This window comes from Lathyrus oleraceus, chromosome 3 (assembly GCF_024323335.1).
Source record: "Lathyrus oleraceus cultivar Zhongwan6 chromosome 3, CAAS_Psat_ZW6_1.0, whole genome shotgun sequence".
NCBI classification, from domain to species: domain Eukaryota; kingdom Viridiplantae; phylum Streptophyta; class Magnoliopsida; order Fabales; family Fabaceae; genus Lathyrus; species Lathyrus oleraceus.
Genome location: NC_066581.1, coordinates 240470345 through 240492362, shown reverse-complemented (window position 1 = coordinate 240492362; position 22018 = coordinate 240470345). Strand labels below are relative to the sequence as shown.

Here is a 22018-nt window from a genome sequence, read left to right as displayed (position 1 = left end):
TCCGGTCCACTTTTTTGTTGCCCAAGTCACCTTCCCAGCCTGTTCCATTTTGGGCCTCAGTTTTCTATTTTACGCCAATGGTCATGGGGAGCCATTATCAGATTTGTTAGATATTATAATTATAATAGTATATTATTATACTGATATAGTACAGAGGCTGAATATCCAGTGGCGAAGCTACACTAGGGCGGGTGGGGGCCGTGGCACCCCAACCTTTTTATATATTTACAGTAATATGTGATATATCATACTAACTTTTCTTTAGCTTAGCGGTATTTACATGTGAATTTTGTTGAAGCGTAAGGTGGTTCGAACCCTGCAGTAAACATTTTTGGTCTCATTTACTTATGTCTTTGAGTAACACATGGAATTTTACAACTAAGCCAATAGAACATTGTTGTTTTTATCTCGCATCTATTATATTTATAGATGGTTAAAGGCTTGGCCCCTCAACAAATTTTGTCAAGATCCGCCATTGTGAGTATCGAGCCATGGGTCCTAACATACATCGAAAGTGCTATAGAAAAATGGCATATTTGTGAAGACATGGGACATACTCAAATAGTCAGTGAAGAAGCTTAATAGATGGCCATAGCATTTGTGAATTGTGAGAACTTATTTGGTTGAAACAATTTTAGCAAGCTTCAGTTCTAAGAGATTGTGCAAATGATGCTAATATGTGAAAAACAAGCCTCATAGCATATTGTCTCTAATCTTATTTTCCATGAGACGATCAAATATATTGAAACTGATTGCTATTTCAGCAGGAGAAGTTGGCATCATGAAACGCCAGAACAGGCTTTTACAACTTTAATGATCGACTAGCAGATGCTTTCACCAAATCCCTAAGAGCTCCTCGAATCAATTATTAAAGTAACAAAGCTTGGTGCATGTGGTTTATATGCTCCAGCTTGTGGGGAGTGTTGAAAATATATTAGGATCTTCACATTTATTGGAAGGCATATTGTATCGTATCATAAAATGTAAATAGGAATAATATCTCCTATATTCACATTTATTGCCTTCACATTTACTGGATAGGCATATTGTATCATCATATCTTAAAATGTAAATAGGAACAATATCTCCTATATTTATTGTGTATTTATTGTCTTGAACCTAAATAAATCTGACTCTTGTGTAGTTGAAACAAGGTTTAGCCATCTCATTCTCATGCCTCTGCTTTCTCTTATTCAACAATATGTAGCTCACACGCGTTGATTAATCCACCAAATTGTTGTTTCCAAAGCAAAACGTTCTCATCTCGACACATGGATATGAATGCTAAATGCAACAGGTGCAGAGAGGGGTTTCACAGAAGAGTTTGAGATCTAGTATTGATTAAGAGATGAAGCAATGGCTTCATACCATCCTGAAAACCAAGAACCAGCAAGAAAGCAAAAGCAAATGAGGGGTATTGAGAGACAAAGCCAGCAACTTTGTACTCCTGAAAACTGCACAGAAAAATGAGAACATGGGCTTAAATGAAAAGCTAGCACATCAGTTGCCCAAGCCCATAGTGTGGTGAATTTATGTTTTAGGAAAAATAAGAGGAAGGGAGAGAATGCAAATGAGACAGAGAGTCAGGGTGGATTATTTATGTGATGAATCATGTTATACTGAGTCTGACGAAGAGCGAGAGTATCTTGGAGAAACATTTTGGGGTTAGCTGTCGGTGTGGATAAAGAGCATTGTTCTTTGAAGGAGCTCAACTCTGTGGAAAGTAGAATATTCATCTTTCTACAATTTGCTATAATTTTCAGAAATAATATATTCCTCGTTTTCCATCATTGATCTAGTTTCTATGTTAATTACTATTGTGTGAAGCAGGCTCGCAGCAAGAACAACACAAAATAAATTGTAAAGATTCTGTCATATCTATCGTTAGGAATAAAACTCAGATTCTCATCTGATTCAGTTACAGTGAAGGCTGAGCATAACTGAACTGAGTATTACTCTAACTCTCAGAATTTGGGTTGGCCCTAACTCATCCCTACAAAACCGATTTAAAAACCGGCTTGTAAGGTGAGGATTGCCCCCACTTATAAACACAACACAAGCCATATCTCTAAGCAATGTGGGACTAAATCCACTCCTTCAAAGCTAACACAACGAAGGTGTTAGGGGCTGCAATAAGGCAAGCCAAAGAGCCGCAATTAAGATGGAAAGTCTAACACTAACAAATGTAAATGAAGAAACCAGAAGTTAAAGAGAAATCCAACTTAACTCTTCAATTCACTTATTCAACCAAAAAATTATGAACAAATATGTATCACAAGTTCAATTATGTAAATAAAAACCTTAAAATCCATATCTCCAGATGCATCTTCAGATCCAGTTATGTCAGACAGAATAAGCGGAGTTCCATCTCCACCAAATTCCTTGGTATCAAGAACCAAACCCATAGCAATTCCAGCAATTGAGCACTTAATAGGAACCCCAGCATCTTGCAATGCTAAGCAACCTCCACAAACAGACGCCATGCTATCACAAGAAAATCATGTTAAATAACAGCCGTGTGTAAAAACACAATTCCTAAAACCCTAATAAGATCTTTAAAATTGCAAATTATTATACGAATGTGGAAACATGTTTGGTCTAACATATAAGATTTTTTGTTTATAGAAGAATATTGATCACAAATAATTAAGGAATGCGGCTTCATGTAGGATCTATCTGTATATATACTCACCTCGAAGAGCCATTGCTTTCTGTGATGGTACTTTCAACACGAATAGTGTAAGGGAAGTCATTATCAGAAGGCAAAATTGTTTCAAGGGATCTCTCAGCAAGCATTCCGTGACCAATTTCTCTTCTACTCGGTGCACCAATACGGCCCGCCTCCCCAACACATGAAGGAGGAAACGAATACTGCCAATTTTCTTGAGTTAGTACCAACAATTCCATTTTGAAAATTTTACAAAAAAAATTATAATAAACTTGTACATCCCAACAATTTTTTTCATGTACAAACAGTCGCAAAATATATGTGTGGATGTACGTGCACACACAGAATATTGTCCAAAAGAAAATGTTGCAGTAGCGGAAAAAAATGGAAGAAGTACAAAGAAACCTATGCACTGAACCAATCACCAGGCTAAATATTGAAATGTGTGTATAATTACAGGTCATGGAAGATCTTCGTTGTGAATTTAATTTTAATGAATAATCAAGTTGTGGAAGAACATAAGAAACAAAAACGTTTAGCTTTCAGATTGTAATTTGAGGAAAATTGTGAGCCCATGAGTTGCGTTCATATCACAAAAAAGAAACAGCCGTGCCAACTCATGTTATAAATGAAGAAAAAACTCCTTGCCTAATTATTTTACTATATCATGGAAAATAACTCCTTCAAAAAGATGAGGCATTGTTGATATTAAATTACATAAAGGTTCAACAGAATTCTAATTCAAAATTTTCTATATTTATTATCCCGGAAAAATAATCTTTAAACAAAATATGCTCTAATGAAACTAATAATTTATTTCAATGGCATAGAAACAGTTTTTTAAAACTTAGGTATTAAACAAACAAAAAAACTAAAGTATTGATCTAATAACACCAACAGCACCAAATGGTTAAGTAGTTTCTATCATGGCCAGTTTACTAAAGTGAACAAGGTTCCATTCTTCATCTGACTACCCTATCCCCTAGGATTTCATTTTGATGGTGCCATGTTATCTGGCCATACTTACTGAATGACAGTGCAGTCAGTGTATTTTTGTCTCGGTTCATGGCATTTAAAGCTCTAACCAAAAACTGAGCTTGACATAGGACTGGTTCACAAGTCAAGCAAACCAATCCAGTTGGGGTTTTCAACTACAACCACAAAAGCATAAGATAAAAGTAGTCAAAGTTCTAATGAGACCTGCAGATAGAACCTCTTATAATCATCAACTTCTATAAGATTGTTTATTCGTTGTGCCATCTTGTTATCTCCAAGTGTAGCAACAGCCAGTGCCTGCCAAACAGACAAAGCAGATTTACTACTCAAGATACAGAGATATGAATATCGCTAGCAAAGTACTAACTCTAAATAAATCAGAACAATAAAACTATCAATGGTAAAAGAGAATCTATGAAGCTCCGACACGCCATTCACACGGCGTATCGCTGTGTCGGACACCGACACACGTACGACACGTGTACGACACGTATCAAACACGTTTTTGAAGTGTCCAACTAAAAAAAAATTAATTGCTACGGATACGGATACGACACCTTATTTCAAACAAAGGACACAATCCAATTCAGAAAATTCCAGAATTTTTTTAAATAATAAAAACTCAGGTAAAAAAATTTCGAAATTTTAAAAATAAATACGTTTTTTAGCTTTCATATTCCACTTATTTACTATAAAAACAACACAATTAGGATTCCTTATTTTGTTTATATTTCACTGTTTTTGTCTCCACAAAATTCTTTTATCTTCTCCGGTTATTTTCATCTTTGCACACCATTGCTTCGGTTTTCACAAGGTATCTATGAATATCAATTATCATGTTCGAAATTTATTTGAAAGTGTTGAAAGAATTTTTTATTATTTTATCTTAAATAAACATAAATTTTGCTTCTCATTTTAAACTTTTTTACAAATTTTGCGCATAAATTATATTATTATATTAATATATAAAATATATATATAGCCGTGTCGGTGTCCTATGATTTTTACATTAGCGGGGCCCTCGTGTCCGTGTCCGTGTCATGTCCCGTGTCCGAGTCCGGACTTCATAGACTGTATGAGTATGAAGCCTAGATACACAGTACCACACAGATATGATGATACAGGAAACTTTTGAAATTTATGATTCGATAGTAAACTTATATGGATACATATTAGTAAAAAAGGAGACATTGATCATTCCTCATTAATAGTAATTTATAATCTTCAAACAAGGACTAAAAACAAATTTGTCAGTGTCCATGAATGTGGCGAAGTATGGGAATATATCCAAAGAGTGTCCATAAAGATCATTTTTAAAAACAAATAAAAAAGGTTGGGATACTTTTGAGATACATAACAAAATATACAAAGTGTCTGACACCACCGACCCTTTTCCTTGTTTAGACTGTATCCAGTCTTCTTAGCTGCATGCGCATATAAAGACAGCACCACAAAACATCAAAGCATAATTGGGGACAAGGAAAAGTCACCACAAACCTGTGTTTCGCCCCTCGTAAAAAGAGCACTTCCATGTGCTCTAGGCAATATGCTACAACTTGAGTTAATTGGGCGGATTTCTTTTGGTGTTCTCCCATCACTCCTTTTCCCACCCTGTACATGCATAGAAAAGGAACTGATAAACAAAGACTCTTTCTGCTTCGTAGATTCAATATTTACAAACAGCAACTCCCAGAAGACACTCTTGGTGGAATAATTATTCCATTTGCGCTTCCACAAATGCTTGAGTAGATATGTTTACCTATATTATCATACCATTCTATTGGGTCCATACCTATTTCTTCTACTTTCTAGGGCGAGATCTTTTCAGTCATGAAGAAAACAGAATTCTAAAAGTCCATTTGATAAAGCCCCACTAAGACAGAAATAAATCATGCTTATATAATTATGTTGGAATAGTATTTTATGTTAGGTGTCCATACCTCTACTATACGTTTCCTCAAAAACTTGGATGTAACTTCTTTAAATACCAACTTCACATCTACCTCAGAAAACTGTAAGAAGAAGAAGAAACAATGTGTACAAGTTCAAAGGTAAAATAAAATGAATACAAAACAACAGGCACTCGAGAGGGAAGGGCATAAACTGTACATTAATGACCAATCAGGTAGTTCCAAGAACAAAGGAAGAAAGTAAACTAGCTCAAATGCATGAAAATAATTTAGAAAGAACATAATGTCTATTGCCAGCAAAAATTAAACGGGAAAAGAAAATGTACAAACTTCTTTGGGTGCTATTTAGGTTAGTGATAAATAAGTAAAGCATGCATGAATGTAGATGCTATTAGTAATCCTTTTAAGCCTACAAAGATACTACAGAAAAAAAATGAAAGATAAAAATTAGCTCATTCAAGAAACACAATGTATTTGCATGGCTAACCTAAACATGCTAATGAAACATAACAATTGGCAAAGAGAGCACTGAGTTTATGATGCCAATATTATGTTTCGCTTTATAATCTAAAAAAAGAAATGAAGACTGTAGAACTACATGAGTGGTGCTTACTAAAGGCGTTGGTCTGCGTGGAGTTGGCTTTATATGAACATCACCTTCATCAACTTCACCATCAACAATCACTTCCTCATCTTCATCCTCAAGAATCTCTGCGATGGTTTCAGCATTACTCCTGGGTGCTGATTCATCAATGACAAACCCATTTTCTGTCAGTATCTTAAGAACTCTTTCTTCCAATGATGAAAGGGCTTTCCTTCTTGGTATTTTATTTCTAATTTGAAGAACTTTTACCAACTCATCACCAGCGATTTCCTGCATATTACCACTAACTTCAGTTTTTATCCTAACCACCATGTTCAACAGAACTATTTAACAAAGCCTTCAATCATTAAGTTAAACATGATGGTCAAACAAGTCAATGCCAATTACTTTCATAAACATGTGCATGTAACAAACTGAATATATGCCAAAATGACTATAGAAAGGTTTCAACAGCAAAAGAACCTAGTAAACTTCACACCAAATTACATATCATGGCAAATTTCTAAAATTTTAGAGGAAACATTCTAGGAGTGTTTCTTGGGGAAATGAGGACTGAAATGAGAGTGAAGATACACAACCACGGTATCATCAGCGTCATGAAAGGCATAAATCTGACTAGATATGGAATAGAAGCAGTGTACTTTTCCTCCCATAAATTGTTCCGGCAAAGGTCCATTGACCAGCTTGATTCGAGGACAGTCATCATTGGGCCTAGTAAGAAATATCACTGGTCCAACCAACTGTCAAATAGGAAAAACTAGAGGATAGAGCTCCAATTTACTAGACCAAAAACTTCAGACCAATCGGTACAAATCCAGACAGAAATCAAGAAGTCCAGCAGCCGCCATATTAGGAATTTATTAGAAGGGGAAAGGGTAGATGTGTTCAATATGACAGACCATTTGATTACATGCAAATACACCCAGAAAAAAGTGCAAGGGTTACAGGGCCCGTTTGTTTTGCCTTTTTTTTAATGATTTTTATAGTGTTACATAATATCATAGCTGAATAATTTGATATATTATAATTAAGAATATACGAGTGTTAATCTCTTTAAATAGAGTATTCTGATCTGATGGGTCTTACTAAAGATCCAAACTTAAATTACTAATAAAAATAACAAACTAAATAATTATTTATAACACTCCCACTCAAGCCGATAAATATATATCTATTATTCTCAGCTTGGAAACAATTTCTTCAAAGTTATTGTTGTACAACCCTTTTGTTAGAAGATCTACAAGGTTGCCTTGGGAGGACACATATGGAGTGCAAATAAGGCAACTGTCTAATTTTTCTTTAATGAAGTGTCTATCAACTTCAATATGTTTGGTTTTGTCATGTTGCACTAGGTTATGAGCTATGCTGATAGCCGACTTATTATCATAATAAAGTCTCATATTGGTTCATCGCACTTTATCCTCAGATCTTCTAAGATTGATTTCAACCATAATAATTCACATATCCCTTGTGTCATTGCCCTGAACTTTGCTTCAGACTAGATCTCGATACTACATTATGTTTCTTACTTTTCCAAGTCACAAGATTTTCACCTAGGAAAGTGCAGTAACCTGTAGTTGATCTCCGATCCACAATTGACCCTGCATAGTCGGCATCGATATATGCTTCAAGATCTACACTGCCATTTCTTTCAAACAAAATTCTTCTACCAGGTGTTCCTGTCAAATATCGTACAATTCGGAGCGCAGCTTGTAAGTGAATCTCCTTTGGTCGGTACATGAATTGGCTGACTAAGCTAACAGCAAAAACAACATCATGTCTAGTATGTAAGAGATATATAAGTTTTCCGACTAATCTCAGATACATTTCCTTATCAACCGCAATATCTTCTTTTGCATTTCCCAACTTTACATTTGGATCAACCGGAGTATTTGCAGGCTTGCATGCTGTCTTGCCAGTTTCCTGCAAAAGATCAATAATGTATTTCTATTGAGATATGAAAATTCCTTTCTTAGAGTGGGCAACTTCAATTCCCATAAAGTATTTCAATTTTCCAAAGGATTTAATCTCAAATTCCTTGTCTAAGTGTATATCCAACAATTGTTGTTCTTCCTCATCATTACCAATGACTATAATATCATCCACATATACCAATAACACAGTTACTCCCCCTGTTTCAGAATGTCTGATAAATAAGATATGATCTCCTTGACTTTGTTTGAAGCCCAAACCTATCATAACTTTAGTGAATCTTCCAAACCATGCTCGTGGCGATTGCTTTAACCAATATAAAGATTATTTGAACTTACAAACGGTGTTGGTGGTAGAATGTTCACGGAACCCAGAAGGTATATCCATGTAGATTTCTTCTTCAAGTTCACCATGAAGGAATGCATTTTTCACATCGAATTGGTTTAAGTTCCAATTACAATTAGCCGCTAAAGATAATATCATCCTAACTGTATTCATTTTTGCAATTGGAGCAAATGTCTCTGAATAATCAACTCCAGAGGTTTGAGTAAATCCTTTGGCTACCAATCTTGCCTTGTACCTCTCAATCGATCCATCTGCCTTGTATTTTATAGTGTATACCCACTTGTACCCTGCAGGTTTCTTTACACTCCAAGTATTGTTCTTTTCCGGTGCTTCCATCTCCAAATCCATGGCTTGTTTCCATTTCCTGCCAGACAATGCCTCAGATAGAGAGGTAGGTAGTTTTATAGTGTTCAGATTTGTATGGAAGACTTTATAGGTAGGTGAAACGTGTTCAAAACTTAGGTAGTTGGATAGAGAGTAAAGTGTTTGTTTCGTACAGTTTTTGGTATCTTTCCTAAGGGCAATTGGAAGACGTAAATCTTGATAGTGTGATGGTAGTGGTGGTGGAGTTGAATTGAATTTTGGTTTCTGTTCATGAGAAAATTCAAAAGTTGAATCACTAGAGTTAGAATTTACCTCATGTAATGTCAGATCAGACTCTTGGATATGAGTAGATTCAGGAATGGTCTTCCTTATTGTATATACTAAATTCTTCCCATGTCTTACATCAGTTTCATCTTTTTCAGAATCACGTTCAGTTCCAAGTGTAAGGTCAGGAAGTATAAGGGACTCATCTTCCTTATTTATGTTCTCCCCCTAAAGATGAGTTTGAACGAAGTAATTTTCTTGTTCATGGAAAGTGACGTCTCGAGAGACAAAGAACTTGTGAGACGGTGAATGATAACATTTGTAACCTTTTTGGGTGGAAGAATATCCTATAAAGAAACACTTTAAGGCTCTAGGATCAAGTTTCCCTCTACCATCACTATGAATATGGACGAATGATGTACACCCAGATATCCTAGGAGTAAGGTTACTAGAGGTAGACACATTAGGATAGAACGAGGATAAGACTTCCATAGGAGTTTTGGAAGCAAGGACACTAGAAGGTAAACGATTTATGAGATACGGTGCAATTAAGCTGCCTCGCCCCAATATTTCTTGGGAACTTTACTTTGAAATATCATAGTACGTGTTTGCTCTAACAAATGCCCATTTTTTCTTTCAGCAATGACATTTTGTTGGAGTGTTTTAACACATGAAGACTCATGAATGATACCTTCATTTTGACACAAAGAATTAAGATTATGATTAAAATAATCCTTGGCATTATCAGACTAAATCCTCTTAATACTCATACCAAATTGATTTTTAACCATAAAGAGAAATTGAGGAACCACGTGACTAACTTCAGATTTTTGTTTAAGGTAAATATACCCAAGTAACCCAAGTACAATCATCAATAAAGGTGATAAACCAACGGACACCTGAAATATTTGGAATATTAAATGGACCCCACACATTTATATGAACTAGATAAACGGAAAAGTACTCATTTTATTACTAATAAAGAAAGGTACACGCGTGTGTTTAGCAAGCTCGCACACCTCACAATGAAGATTCTCAACATCTAATGTTTTAAATAAAACAAGAAATAATTGCTTAATGACTCTAAACGAAGGATGACCCAGGCGACAATGGTATAAGAGAACCTTCTCGCTATTAGTCGTTATTGATTCTGACAAAAACGAATTGCTGATATGGGTTTGAATCTTTTTTAGTAAAGACCATTCCATTCTCTAGCACTTTCAATCGTCCTCCCCGAATTCTTGTCCTGAAAAACACAAGAGTTGGAAAATAACATTACATGATAGGTCTTTTGTGAACTTATGTATGAAAATTAGGCTAGTAGTCAACTTTGGGATATGAAGGACGTTGTTAAGAGTCATGAATGAATTAAGTTTAATTGTTCCTTCACCTGCTACAGTTATAAGGGTGCCATCTGCAGTTGATATTTTTTCTGTTACTGGGACAAGGTGAATAGGTGGAGAAGTGTGTGGATAATGGTGTCATATGGTCAGTGGCTCCAGAATCTAACATTCAGTATTGTTTAAAGGGTATATCTGAGGCATTAAGTCCAAACGAAAAAGGAGAGTTGCCAAATGATAAAGATAATAGAAACGTACTTGGACGTGATAAAGAACAAGTACCTCTTAGTTACTCCAACTTATTGAGAAGAGATCTCACTTTTTCTACTTCACTTAGGTTAAGGTGCACCCCTCCTTCTAGACTGTCTTCACTAGTACTTCCAGCCATGTGTGCATGTCCTCCCTTTCTGGATAAGTCTTTTTTTTGTCCCCATTCTCTATTAGGAGGTCGGCCAATCAATTTCCAATATTTTTCTCGAGTATGACGAGGCTTGTTGCAATAGGTGCACCACACCCCTTAACCCTTCTTCTCGACATAGGTTTCTCCCAATTTCTTCTGATCAACTAACATGGTTGAACTCTTCTCAACTAGCAATGTTGAGCTTTCCACAAATGGTGGTGTCAGTATTAATTCCTTTCTACTTTCTTCACCCCTCACTATATACACTACATCATTAATGTTCGGTACTTTTTCTTTGTCAAGAATTTGTACTCTAACATGGTCAAAGTCAGAGTTGAGCCCTACCAGAAAATTGTAGACGCTATCTTACTCAATGTACTCCCTAAGTTTTGTTGCATCTGTTGTACATTCGGTTTTGGTAACTTTGTAGTGGTCTAACTCCATCCACAAGGCTTTGAGATGATTGGCGTATTCTGTAACTGTTTTGTTGCCACAGTACAAAAGTGGCAATGAACAGCACCGCAAACAGTGCGGTGAACAGTGACGCACAGTGCAATGAACAATTCCGCACAATGCAATGAACATTGCGAACAGCGCGGAAGATTATCCAAAGAACCGCAATTAAGACGGCTAGGGTTTTTTATGCGGAAGCGAGACCTTCTCGAACGAGAGCTCGTGATACCATATCAAAGCTGAATAATTTGATATGTTATAATTAAGAATATACAAGTGTTAATCTCTTTAAATAGAGTATTGTGACCTAATGGGTCTTACTAAAGATCCAAACTTAAATTACTAATAAAAATAATTATTGAATTAGGAGAGACTAAGAGACATTTAGGTTAAACCGTGTGTTTTAAAAGCACTACGGAGACTTTATTATATAGAGAGAGATTACAACTAATTACATGATATAGTCGATGTGGGACTATTCTATATACAAATATTCTAACACTATGTATTTACAAATATCAACACTCCCCCTCAAGCTTGAGCATATAAGTCAAATGCACCAAGCTTGTTACATATATAATTAGTTCGGGGACTTCTCAGAGATTTTGTAAACACGTCTGCCAATTGATCATTAGAATTGACAAAGCTTGTGACAATGTCACCTGACTCGATCTTCTCTCTAACAAAGTGACAGTCTATCTCAATATGTTTGGTCCTCTCATGGAAGACTGGATTTGAAGCAATGTGCAATGCAGCTTGATTATCACAAATAAATGTCATTGGTCTTGCTTCTTCAATTTGAAGTTCCTTGAGCTACTGCTTTAACCAAATAAGTTCACATGTTGCCATTGCCATGGCCCTATACTCTGCCTCGGCGCTTGATCTTGCAACTACGTTTACTAAAGTTCCGCTTATCCCATGTGAAAAACTAACCGGATCAGCCAACTACAACATATGGGCTCGTGCTGTCGATATTTGGTTTCATGGTCAGGGATATGAAGATCACCTACCACAAAATTGGTTGATGTTGCCACCGCAAAACTCGCTAAATGGAAGAAAACGGATGCCTCTCTCTGTACTGTGTTATGGTTTTCCATCGCACCTAACCTCCAAGCGCACTATCAAGTATTCTCCACTTGCAACGAGGTTTGGGAAAAGGCTAAGAAAGTCTTCTCCAACGACGTTCATTGTCTATATAGCGTTATCCTCAAACTCGACACACTGAAGTTGCAAAATATGGATATGCAAGCCTATCTGAGTAAGCTTGATGCCTTGAAAGCGAGTTACGAAACTCTCATGCCTTATGCAAAAGATGCAACAGCTCATTCCGAACAACAGAGTAAACTTTTCATGGTCATGGCACTTAAGGGACTACCACCAGAACTCGAGTCTGTTCGTAATCAAATTTTATCAGGTACTATTGTTCCTAACTACGATGCAGTTAGTGAACAACCGTTGCGCTTGGCTACACCTCATGCATTTGGTCTGGTTTCCCCTCCATCTATTGTTGCTCCGATACCAGGTGACACTGCTGCCCTTGCATCTCTTGGCAACAATCAGAATCGCCTTCGAGGAGGGTCATCCAACTCCAAACCTCGTCCCAAGTGTGACCATTGTAACCGGCTTGGACATACTATCGACCGTTGCTGGAAGTTACATGGCAGACCTCCACGCCAGGTAAATGCAGCTCAAATTGATAATCCAGATATTATGCAAACTTTACCTTCTCTTCAGAGCCCTACGCCAAGCTACGAGGATTTTCTCAAGTGGTGTCAGAATAATCAGACCTCTGGTTCCACGGCTTCGGTTGCACACACTGGTAATTCATCTGTTTGCTTCTCTCAATCATCTCCTATTGGTCCTTGGGTCCTCGATTCTGGTGCGTCTGATCATGTTACCGGTAATAAAGGTATTTTTTCTTCCCTCTCTACCTCTGGTTTCTTACCGAGTATAACTTCCGCAAATGGTTCTCAAACCTGATCCCAAGGGATTGGTACTGTTCAAATTCTACCATCTCTCTCTATGACTTCTGTCCTATATGTACCTAATTGCCCATTTAATTTACTGTCAGTCAGTCGTTTAACTCGTTCTCTAAATTGTTCTATCACCTTTACTAATAGTAATGTTACTCTGCAGGATCGGAGTTCGGGACAAACGTTTGGCGTCGGATGTGAGTCTCAAGGCCTCTACTACTTCTCTATGTCATCTACCACATGCTCCACCACAGATTCTCCACTCATTATACATGCGTAGTTAGGTCATCCATGTCTTCCCAAGCTACAAAAGTTGGTGCCTAGTCTATCTAAATTGTCCACTTTACATTGTGAGTCTTGTCAGTTAGGGAAACATACTCGTAGTCACTTTCCTGATCGAGTCAATAAACAGGCTGCGTCCCCTTTTGCTTTAGTTCACTCCGATGTTTGGGGTCCCTCGCGTACCGTGTCGACTTTTGAGTCTAGATATTTTGTAACTTTTATGCATGATTTTTCACGTTGCACATGGCTATTTTTAATGAAGAACAGATCTGAATTGTTTTCTATTTTTGAACAATTTTATCGAGAAATAAGAACCCAATTTGGTTTGTCTATTCGTACCTTAAGAAGTAACAATGCACGTGAATATTTATCCCAAGTTTCAAACTTTTATGTCATCCAATGGTATTCTGCACCAAACATCTTGCCCTCATACACCCCAACAAAACGGGGTAGCCGAACGCAAAAATCGACATCTTGTAGAAACCACTCGGACCCTACTTATCCATGGTAATGTTCCTCTCCGTTTTTGGGGGGATGCGGTGCTCACGGCATATTACCTCATAAATCGCATGCCCTCATCTGTCCTTAATAATAAAATCCCTCATTCAATCTTGTTTCCAAATTCTCCTCTCCACCCAATTCCTCCTCGAGTATTCGGGTCAACGTGTTTTGTACACAATCTCTCCCCTGGTCTTGATAAACTAGCAGCTCGATCACTAAAGTGTGTCTTTCTTGGTTATCATTGTTCCCAAAAGGGTTATCGTTGTTATTCTCATACTCTACAACGATACCTCATATCGACCGATGTTACCTTCTTCGAGTCTGTTCCATATTTCGGGTCCAACCCAGTATCTCCGGAACCTCTTCAAGAAAGTACTCCCACACCTTTTCCGACAGTTATTAACGTCCCGCCTACCATTATCCCCCACCAGTCTATGGCTCCTGACCCCCCTACTTCTCGACCACTTCAAACATATCAGCGTCGTCGCCCAACGTCTGTCGTCCCCATCCCTGAGGTCATACCTGCCCCTGAGATCATTGCAGACTCTCCTCCGACGCCTCCGTCATCACCGGATCCGATCCTGCAACCTGAGTCCGATCTTCCGATTGCCCTTCGAAAAGGTATACGTCAAACACGAAATCATTCTCCACATTATATTGATTTATGTTATCATCCTATTTCCCCTTTGCAGTATACTTGTTTGTCTTCTTTGTCTTCTGTTTCTATTCCTAAAACTCCAGGTGAAGCATTATCTCACCCTGAGTGGAGGCATGCAATGATTGATGAAATGTGTGCTCTTCAAAACAGTGATACCTGGGAACTGGTTCCTCTACCCCCTGGAAAATCTTTAGTAGGTTGTCGTTGGCTTTATACAGTGAAGGTTGGCCCAGATGGTAAGATTGATTGATTTAAAGCTCGCTTGGTAGCCAAAGGATACACTCAGATTTTTGGATTGGATTATAGTGATACCTTCTCGCCTGTAGCCAAGATGGCATTTGTTAGACTTCTTCTAGCCATTGCAGCCATTCGGCATTGGCCTATTCATCAACTTGACATCAAAAATGCTTTTTTACATGGTGATCTTGAAGAGGAAGTATATATGGAGCAACCACCTGGATTTGTTGCTCAGGGGGAGTCATTGAATATGGTGTGTAGGTTACACAGGTCTCTTTATGGTCTTAAGCAATCTCCGAGAGCTTGGTTCGGCAGATTCAGCGCTGTAGTACAACAGTTTGGTATGGTCCGTAGTGAAGCTGACCATTCTGTTTTTTATCGTCACTCACCCAAGGGTGTATTTATCTTATTGTGTACGTAGATGATATTGTCATAACTGGTAGTGATCAACAGGGTATACTCCAGTTAAAACAACATCTCTCGAATCAATTTCTGACAAAAGACCTTGGTAAACTCCGTTATTTCTTGGGTATTGAGGTAGCTCAATCTAAAGATGGTTTGGTGATTTCTCAGCGGAAATATACTATGGATATTTCGGAAGAAACAGGTTTGTTGAATGCCAAACCAGCTGATACTCCTATGGATCCAAGTGTCAAACTACTACCCAATCAGGGGGAGCCTCTATCTGACTCAGGAAGGTATAGGAGATTGGTTGGAAAGTTGAATTATCTCACAGTCACACGTCCAGACATTTCTTTTGCAGTTAGTGTGGTAAGTCAGTTCTTAAATTCCCCTTGTCAGGAACATATGGATGTTGTCATCCGGATTCTGAGATACATCAAATGTGCTCCAGGAAAAGGTTTAGTGTATGAAGATAAAGGACATACTCAGACAATTGGATACTCTGATGCTGATTGGGCAGGGTCACCCATTGATAGACGATCCACCTCTGGGTATTGTGTACTTGTTGGAGGAAACCTTATATCCTGGAAAAGTAAGAAACAAAATTGGGGTTGTGCAGACCAGATCTGTGAGCGATGGAGGGAGCCGAGTGGGACGACTGAGAAAAACGGCCGGATCGGGCGGCAAGGTGGTTTGACCTGAGAATTTTGAGAAGTTAGAGGCAAACCGGAGTGATAACACGGTTTGAAAAAAAAATTATCACCGAAAGACAGTGGGTCAACCGGGTAAAACACGGCGAAAAGTTGTCTCTTAGTAGGCTCTAGATACCATATTGAATTAGGAGAGACTAAGAGACATTTAGGTTAAACCGTGTGTTTTAAAAGCACTACGGAGACTTTATTATATATAGAGAGATTACAACTAATTACATGATATAGTCAATGTGGGACTATTCTATATACAAATATTCCAACACTATGTATTTACAAATATCAACAATAATAAACTAAATAATTATTTATAACACATAATTTGATGTAAAAAAAAAAATTTTAAAAACTTTTCATTAAAACTTCAAATGAAAATTTGATTTGAATAGTTATTTGAAAAATGTTATTTGAGGTATTTCAAAATTTTATTGAAACTTTTTTTTAATATCAAAATTTCAAAAAATCACTTAATTTTGAAACTATTTCAAATAGTTTTTCATAAAAATCATTTTTGAAATACAATTTTTTTTAAAAATTGTGATTTCAACTATGTTATGATCTTCTTCAATAATGTCTGTTTATGTTATAGGATGTCAAAATTAGTCTTTCAATTTAGAAAAAACGAATATAAAAAATTTGTAATATTTTGAGAACGGTTTTGTAAAATCTATTTTTAAAAATACAAAGAAAAAATATATTTTTTAAAGCTAAAACAAACACAAAGAAAAAATATATTTTTTAAAATCTTGTCGAAAAATGAACTAGTGGATGAGGACCGCGAGATTATACAAACAAAGAAAACAAATTGCAAGCAATACAGAAACTGTGGAGAAGAGAATAACATCTCCTCACATAGAGAATTTCATGAATCAGGGACACTTATGAAAAAGTTTATCATAAAACAAACAAATGAGGATGTAGGATAGCAAAGGGTTATACCTCAACATGTTTATAAAGCTCAGGAGGAGGCAACTTGATGGCATCAATCATCTTTGGCTTCCCACATTTCTTGACCAAGGCTTCTACCTCATTACAGATTGCTCGCACTGCATCCTGACAACAGACGATAGGAAAAAGATTAAGCATCAATGCACAGTTGTTCATAAACAATCAAAGAAAACAAATAACACATAAAAAGAAGAACATCAGCGACATAAACTATACTCTATATCAAACCCTTTATCCCTAAAATGAAATCCCTTAGGGAGGCAAGCAAACTCTTGTACCGATGAATAACCATATAACATTTTTCTACTGAACATTTACAATGCTCAATGGCATAATAATCAATAGAAAGAGGAGTTATTTATAGGTCTTAATAATCTTAAATATATTTGGATCTCAACCCCAAAAGTTAGCTCAAAGGGTGAGGTTTCCCTCACATATTTATACATCAACAACACAATTATCAACTTCAACACCAACCCTCATGCCCAGCGTGGGCTTGAGTCAAATGCCCACACTGCAGTCCTTAACCCAACTCTGATATCATGTTAAATATGTTTAGATCTCACCCCAAAAGTTATCTCAAAGGGTGAGGTTGCCCTCACATATTTATACATTCAACAGTCTGAGAACCTAAACAATGTGGGACTTCAAACAACTCCAACAATACAACTATCAACTTCAATAATAATAATAATAATAATAATAATAATTTACTTAGACTTATGTTGAATAATGGCGGGTTGAAATAACATAACATCGTGAGATAATTTATCTTATATGGTACATTTGCAAAGCCAATAATATTTTAAGAACACGTGCATATGAATTTAGAGGAGGAAAAGGAAATTCCTAATAACTAGTAAGCTTGTCTACAAACTACGAGATGAAAAAGTGTCTGAAATATTTTTGTAAGATAATTCGGAAAGCGATTATATATAGAGACTACTTCTAACATAATTAAGGAATTACAAATTGCATCATATCAAATCTTTCCGAATTATGGAAACAAATCTCAACTAACTATATTAGACAACACTACGATAATGTAACAACCTGACCAACTTCTACAGCTTTAAGTAGCTTCTCTTCAGGAAGAAAATTGCCATAACCCTGAAATAAAATTTTAAACCAGTTCATTTAGTATGGAAGTACAACTATAAGAGTTCGAAGAATCAAGACTGGAAAGATATCAGATTCTGGGAAGCTATTGTTTCCCCAGCATTTTATGTTCCAACTTCAATGCAAATTCCAGCAACTTGTCTTTGACAAGGCTGATAGTATGTGATAATAGTTCATCTTTTGCAAAATACATGGAATTCTGGGTAGGAAAATTTGAGAATCTGTTTGCCCTACTGACAGATAATAGTTCAATAACAAAATCTGGTAGCAGGGATACTTGATGTGGATAAATAACACTGAGTTTCAAATATTCGATCTTTATATGTAAAAAACTCTCATATTTGGTTGCACACAAAAATTAGTTCTAAATTAGAGCCCTGGTTAAATGTTGGAATTAAAAATAGTAATTTTGGGTTTTTCCCTTTTCAGCATTTCCACCGCACTAGACCAAGGAATATAATGAAATAAATGTGTGATTTTCTTTTGAATTATAAATAGCAATGATAGCCAGTATCTTTTCTATTATCATATCCCTAACATGTTATTGGCCACAAGCAAGTGATGTTATTACCTCTATCATCAATATTGCGCTATCTGTGCCCGCCAGCATGAGGTCCAACTCAGAGTTTTCCATCTCCTCAGTTGTAGGATTTACTATATACTTATCACCAATGAGACCAACTCGAACTCCAGCAACTGCTTTTGACGTAGGAATTTCTGAAAGTGCACTGCGAAAATTATATTATTAGGAATGATGGTGATGCATAGAGTGCCTCTAGGCATAGCTTCATGTATGTGACCAAAGTACCTCAGACTTAACTTAGATACATGTCTATCTATATGTTTGAATCTATGAGATCACTGGCGTATGTGCTTTATTTTCACATCTTTTCCAAGATATCTTATCATCTTATCCTCTTTTCTACTTGTACTTCTTTCATCTATTTACTCAACTCTTTAATTTTATATTTCAGCAAACAAAAGTACAGAATATAAAGTATGAGAAATTTATGTTAATATTTAAAAAAGAAATAGATAGCACTGTGCATGGGGTCTAAGTGCCCAGGGTTGGGAGCAAAATACAATGACCAACTTACAGTGCTATACCAGCAGCAGTGATGGCCAAGGAATCGGGGGCATGTGATCCATCATAGCTTAAAACCTGGAAGAATAAATTCACGGCTGAAAACATCATGCTAATTTTCCACAAGGTTACATATGATTAAAAGCATAATAGAGTGAAGAAAGAATAAAGCAAAATAAAAGAATCCTTTAAGTTAGTACAGCGGAGAAATGAAATAAACATTGTTATGTTGTTATATCTCCTGGACTCCTGGTTATATCTCCCACTTGAATTATCAAAAGGAAGCTATACATTCCCACCACCAGCCAATTTCTTTATAAAATACTTCATCAACAATAAAACTTGTGGTATTTTCTAACATCAATTGAAAACCAACAAGAAAAGGGGGCAGGGGATCTCTATAACTATGTATGCATAAATTTTTTTGTTGTAATTGTATCTCACACATGCTGTATATTTATATGCAAAAGAGTTATACACAATAGGTAATAGTATAATTTACACTTATGACTAATTGAATATCAATCAATACTCACTGATAACGGATTCTCTGTAAGATAATGGAAATCGTGTCTTTCTCATTGATTTGAGTAGAATATATATACATCAATGTGTAATATTTGGTCAACTATCTAATTATGATACAACATAGTTCTATTCTATCATTCTCAACACACACCCTCAAGCCGGATCGTATATGTTGAATTAGGAGACTAAGAGACATTTGAATAAACCATGTCTTAAAAAGCACTACGGAGACTTTATTTTATATAGAGATTATAACTAATTACATGATATAGTCGATGTGGGACTATTCGATATACAAATATTCTTAATATTATATTTACAAATATCAACACTCCCCCTCAAGCTTGAGCATATAAGTCAAATGCACCAAGCTTGTTACATATATAATTAGTTCTAGGGCTTCGCAGAGATTTTGTAAACACGTCTGCCAATTGATCATTAGAGTTGACAAAGTTTGTGACGATGTCACCTGATTCGATTTTCTCTCTGACAAAGTGACAGTCTATCTCAATATGTTTGGTCCTCTCATGGAAGACTGGATTTGAAGCAATGTGCAATGCGGCTTGATTATCACAAATAAGTGTCATTGGTCTTGCTTCTTCAATTTGAAGTTCCTTGAGCAACTGTTTTAACCAAATAAGTTCACATGTTGTCATTGCCATGGCCCTATACTCTGCCTCGGCGCTTGATCTTGCAACTACGTTTTGTTTCTTACTTTTTCAGGATATAAGATTTCCTCCAACAAGTACACAATACCGAGAGGTGGATCGTCTATCAATGGGTGACCCTGCCCAATCAGCATCGGAGTATCCAACTATCTGAGTATGTCCTTTATTTTCATACACTAGACCTTTTCCTGGAGCACGTTTGATGTATCTCAGAATCCGGATAACAGCATCCATGTGTTCCTGACAAGGGGAGTTTAAGAACTGACTTACCACACTAACTGCAAAAGAAATGTCTGGACGAGTGACTGTGAGATAATTCAACTTTCCAACCAAGCTTCTATACCTTCCTGAGTCAGATAGAGGCTCCCCCTGATTGGGTAGTAGTTTGACACCTGGATCCATAGGAGTATCAGCTGGTTTGGCATTCAACAAACCTGTTTCTTCCAAAATATCCATAGCATGTTTTCGTTGAGATATCACCAAACCATCTATAGATTGGGCTACCTCAATACCCAAGAAATAACGAAGTTTACCAAGATCTTTTGTCTGAAATTGATTTGAGAGATGTTGCTTTAACTGGAGTATACCCTGCTGATCACTACCAGTTATGACAATATCATCTACATACACAATAAGATAAATACACCCTTGGGCTGAGTGACGATAAAAAACAGAATGGTCAGCTTCACTACGGACCATACCAAACTGTTGTACTATAGTGCTGAATCTGCCGAACCAAACTCTCGGAGATTGCTTGAGACCATAAAGAGACATGTGTAACCTACACACCATATTCGATGACTCCCCCTGAGCAACAAATCCAGGTGGTTGCTCCATATATACTTCCTCTTCAAGATCACCATGTAAAAAAGCATTTTTGATGTCAAGTTGATGAAGAGGCCAATGTCGAATGGCTGCAATGGCTAGAAGAAGTCTAACAGATGCCATCTTGGCTACAGGCGAGAAGGTATCACTATAATCCAATCCAAAAATCTGAGTGTATCCTTTGGCTACCAAGCGAGCTTTAAATCGATCAATCTTACCATCTGGGCCAACCTTCACTGTATAAAGCCAACGACAACCAACTAAAGATTTCCCATGGGGTAGAGGAACTAGTTCCTAGGTACCACTGCTTTGAAGAGCACACATTTCATCAATCATTGTTTGCCTCCACTCAGGGTGAGACAATGCTTCACATGGAGTTTTAGGAATAGAAACAGAAGACAAAGACAAACAAGTATACTGCAAAAGGGAAAAGACGATGATAACATAAATCAATATAATGTGGAGAAGGATTTTGTGTTTGACGTAAAGTTATGAGGAGTAGCCATGAGTATCGGATCTGAAACAATTGCCCTATGGAGAGTGGAGCGGTGGAAAAATTGTCGGGATCAGCCGTCGGACGTGTTGTCACGTGCGGAGGTTTCTGCCGATGAAAAGTAGGGAACGGCTGGATTGGAAGAGGTGCTTCTGCTGGTAGGTTACCGGAGAATTTTGAAAAGTGAGAAGCAAACCGGAGTGATGACACGGTTTGTAAAAAAATTCTCACCGGAAGACAGTGGGTCAACCGGGTAAAGTACGGCGAAGAAAGAATTGTCTCTTAGCAGGCTCTAGATACCATGTTGAATTAGGAGACTAAGAGACATTTGAATAAACCGTGTGTCTTAAAAAG

General features: G+C 36.9%; 1 protein-coding gene across 1 annotated transcript in view; it reads right to left on the bottom strand.

Annotated features, from left to right (window-relative positions):
* The window catches only part of LOC127126601 (probable polyribonucleotide nucleotidyltransferase 1, chloroplastic), a 36890-nt gene that overhangs the window by 5727 nt on the left and 9145 nt on the right, over positions 1-22018 (bottom strand). The window contains exons 6-15 of the mRNA XM_051055553.1: positions 19164-19228; positions 18638-18794; positions 18001-18057; positions 16939-17052; positions 6188-6448; positions 5605-5676; positions 5162-5275; positions 3869-3961; positions 2693-2871; positions 2301-2484 (exon numbers count right to left, since the gene is read on the bottom strand). Of these exons, the coding sequence (XP_050911510.1) occupies positions 2301-2484; positions 2693-2871; positions 3869-3961; positions 5162-5275; positions 5605-5676; positions 6188-6448; positions 16939-17052; positions 18001-18057; positions 18638-18794; positions 19164-19228 (1296 nt within the window). The remainder of the gene's footprint in view (positions 1-2300; positions 2485-2692; positions 2872-3868; positions 3962-5161; positions 5276-5604; positions 5677-6187; positions 6449-16938; positions 17053-18000; positions 18058-18637; positions 18795-19163; positions 19229-22018) is intronic.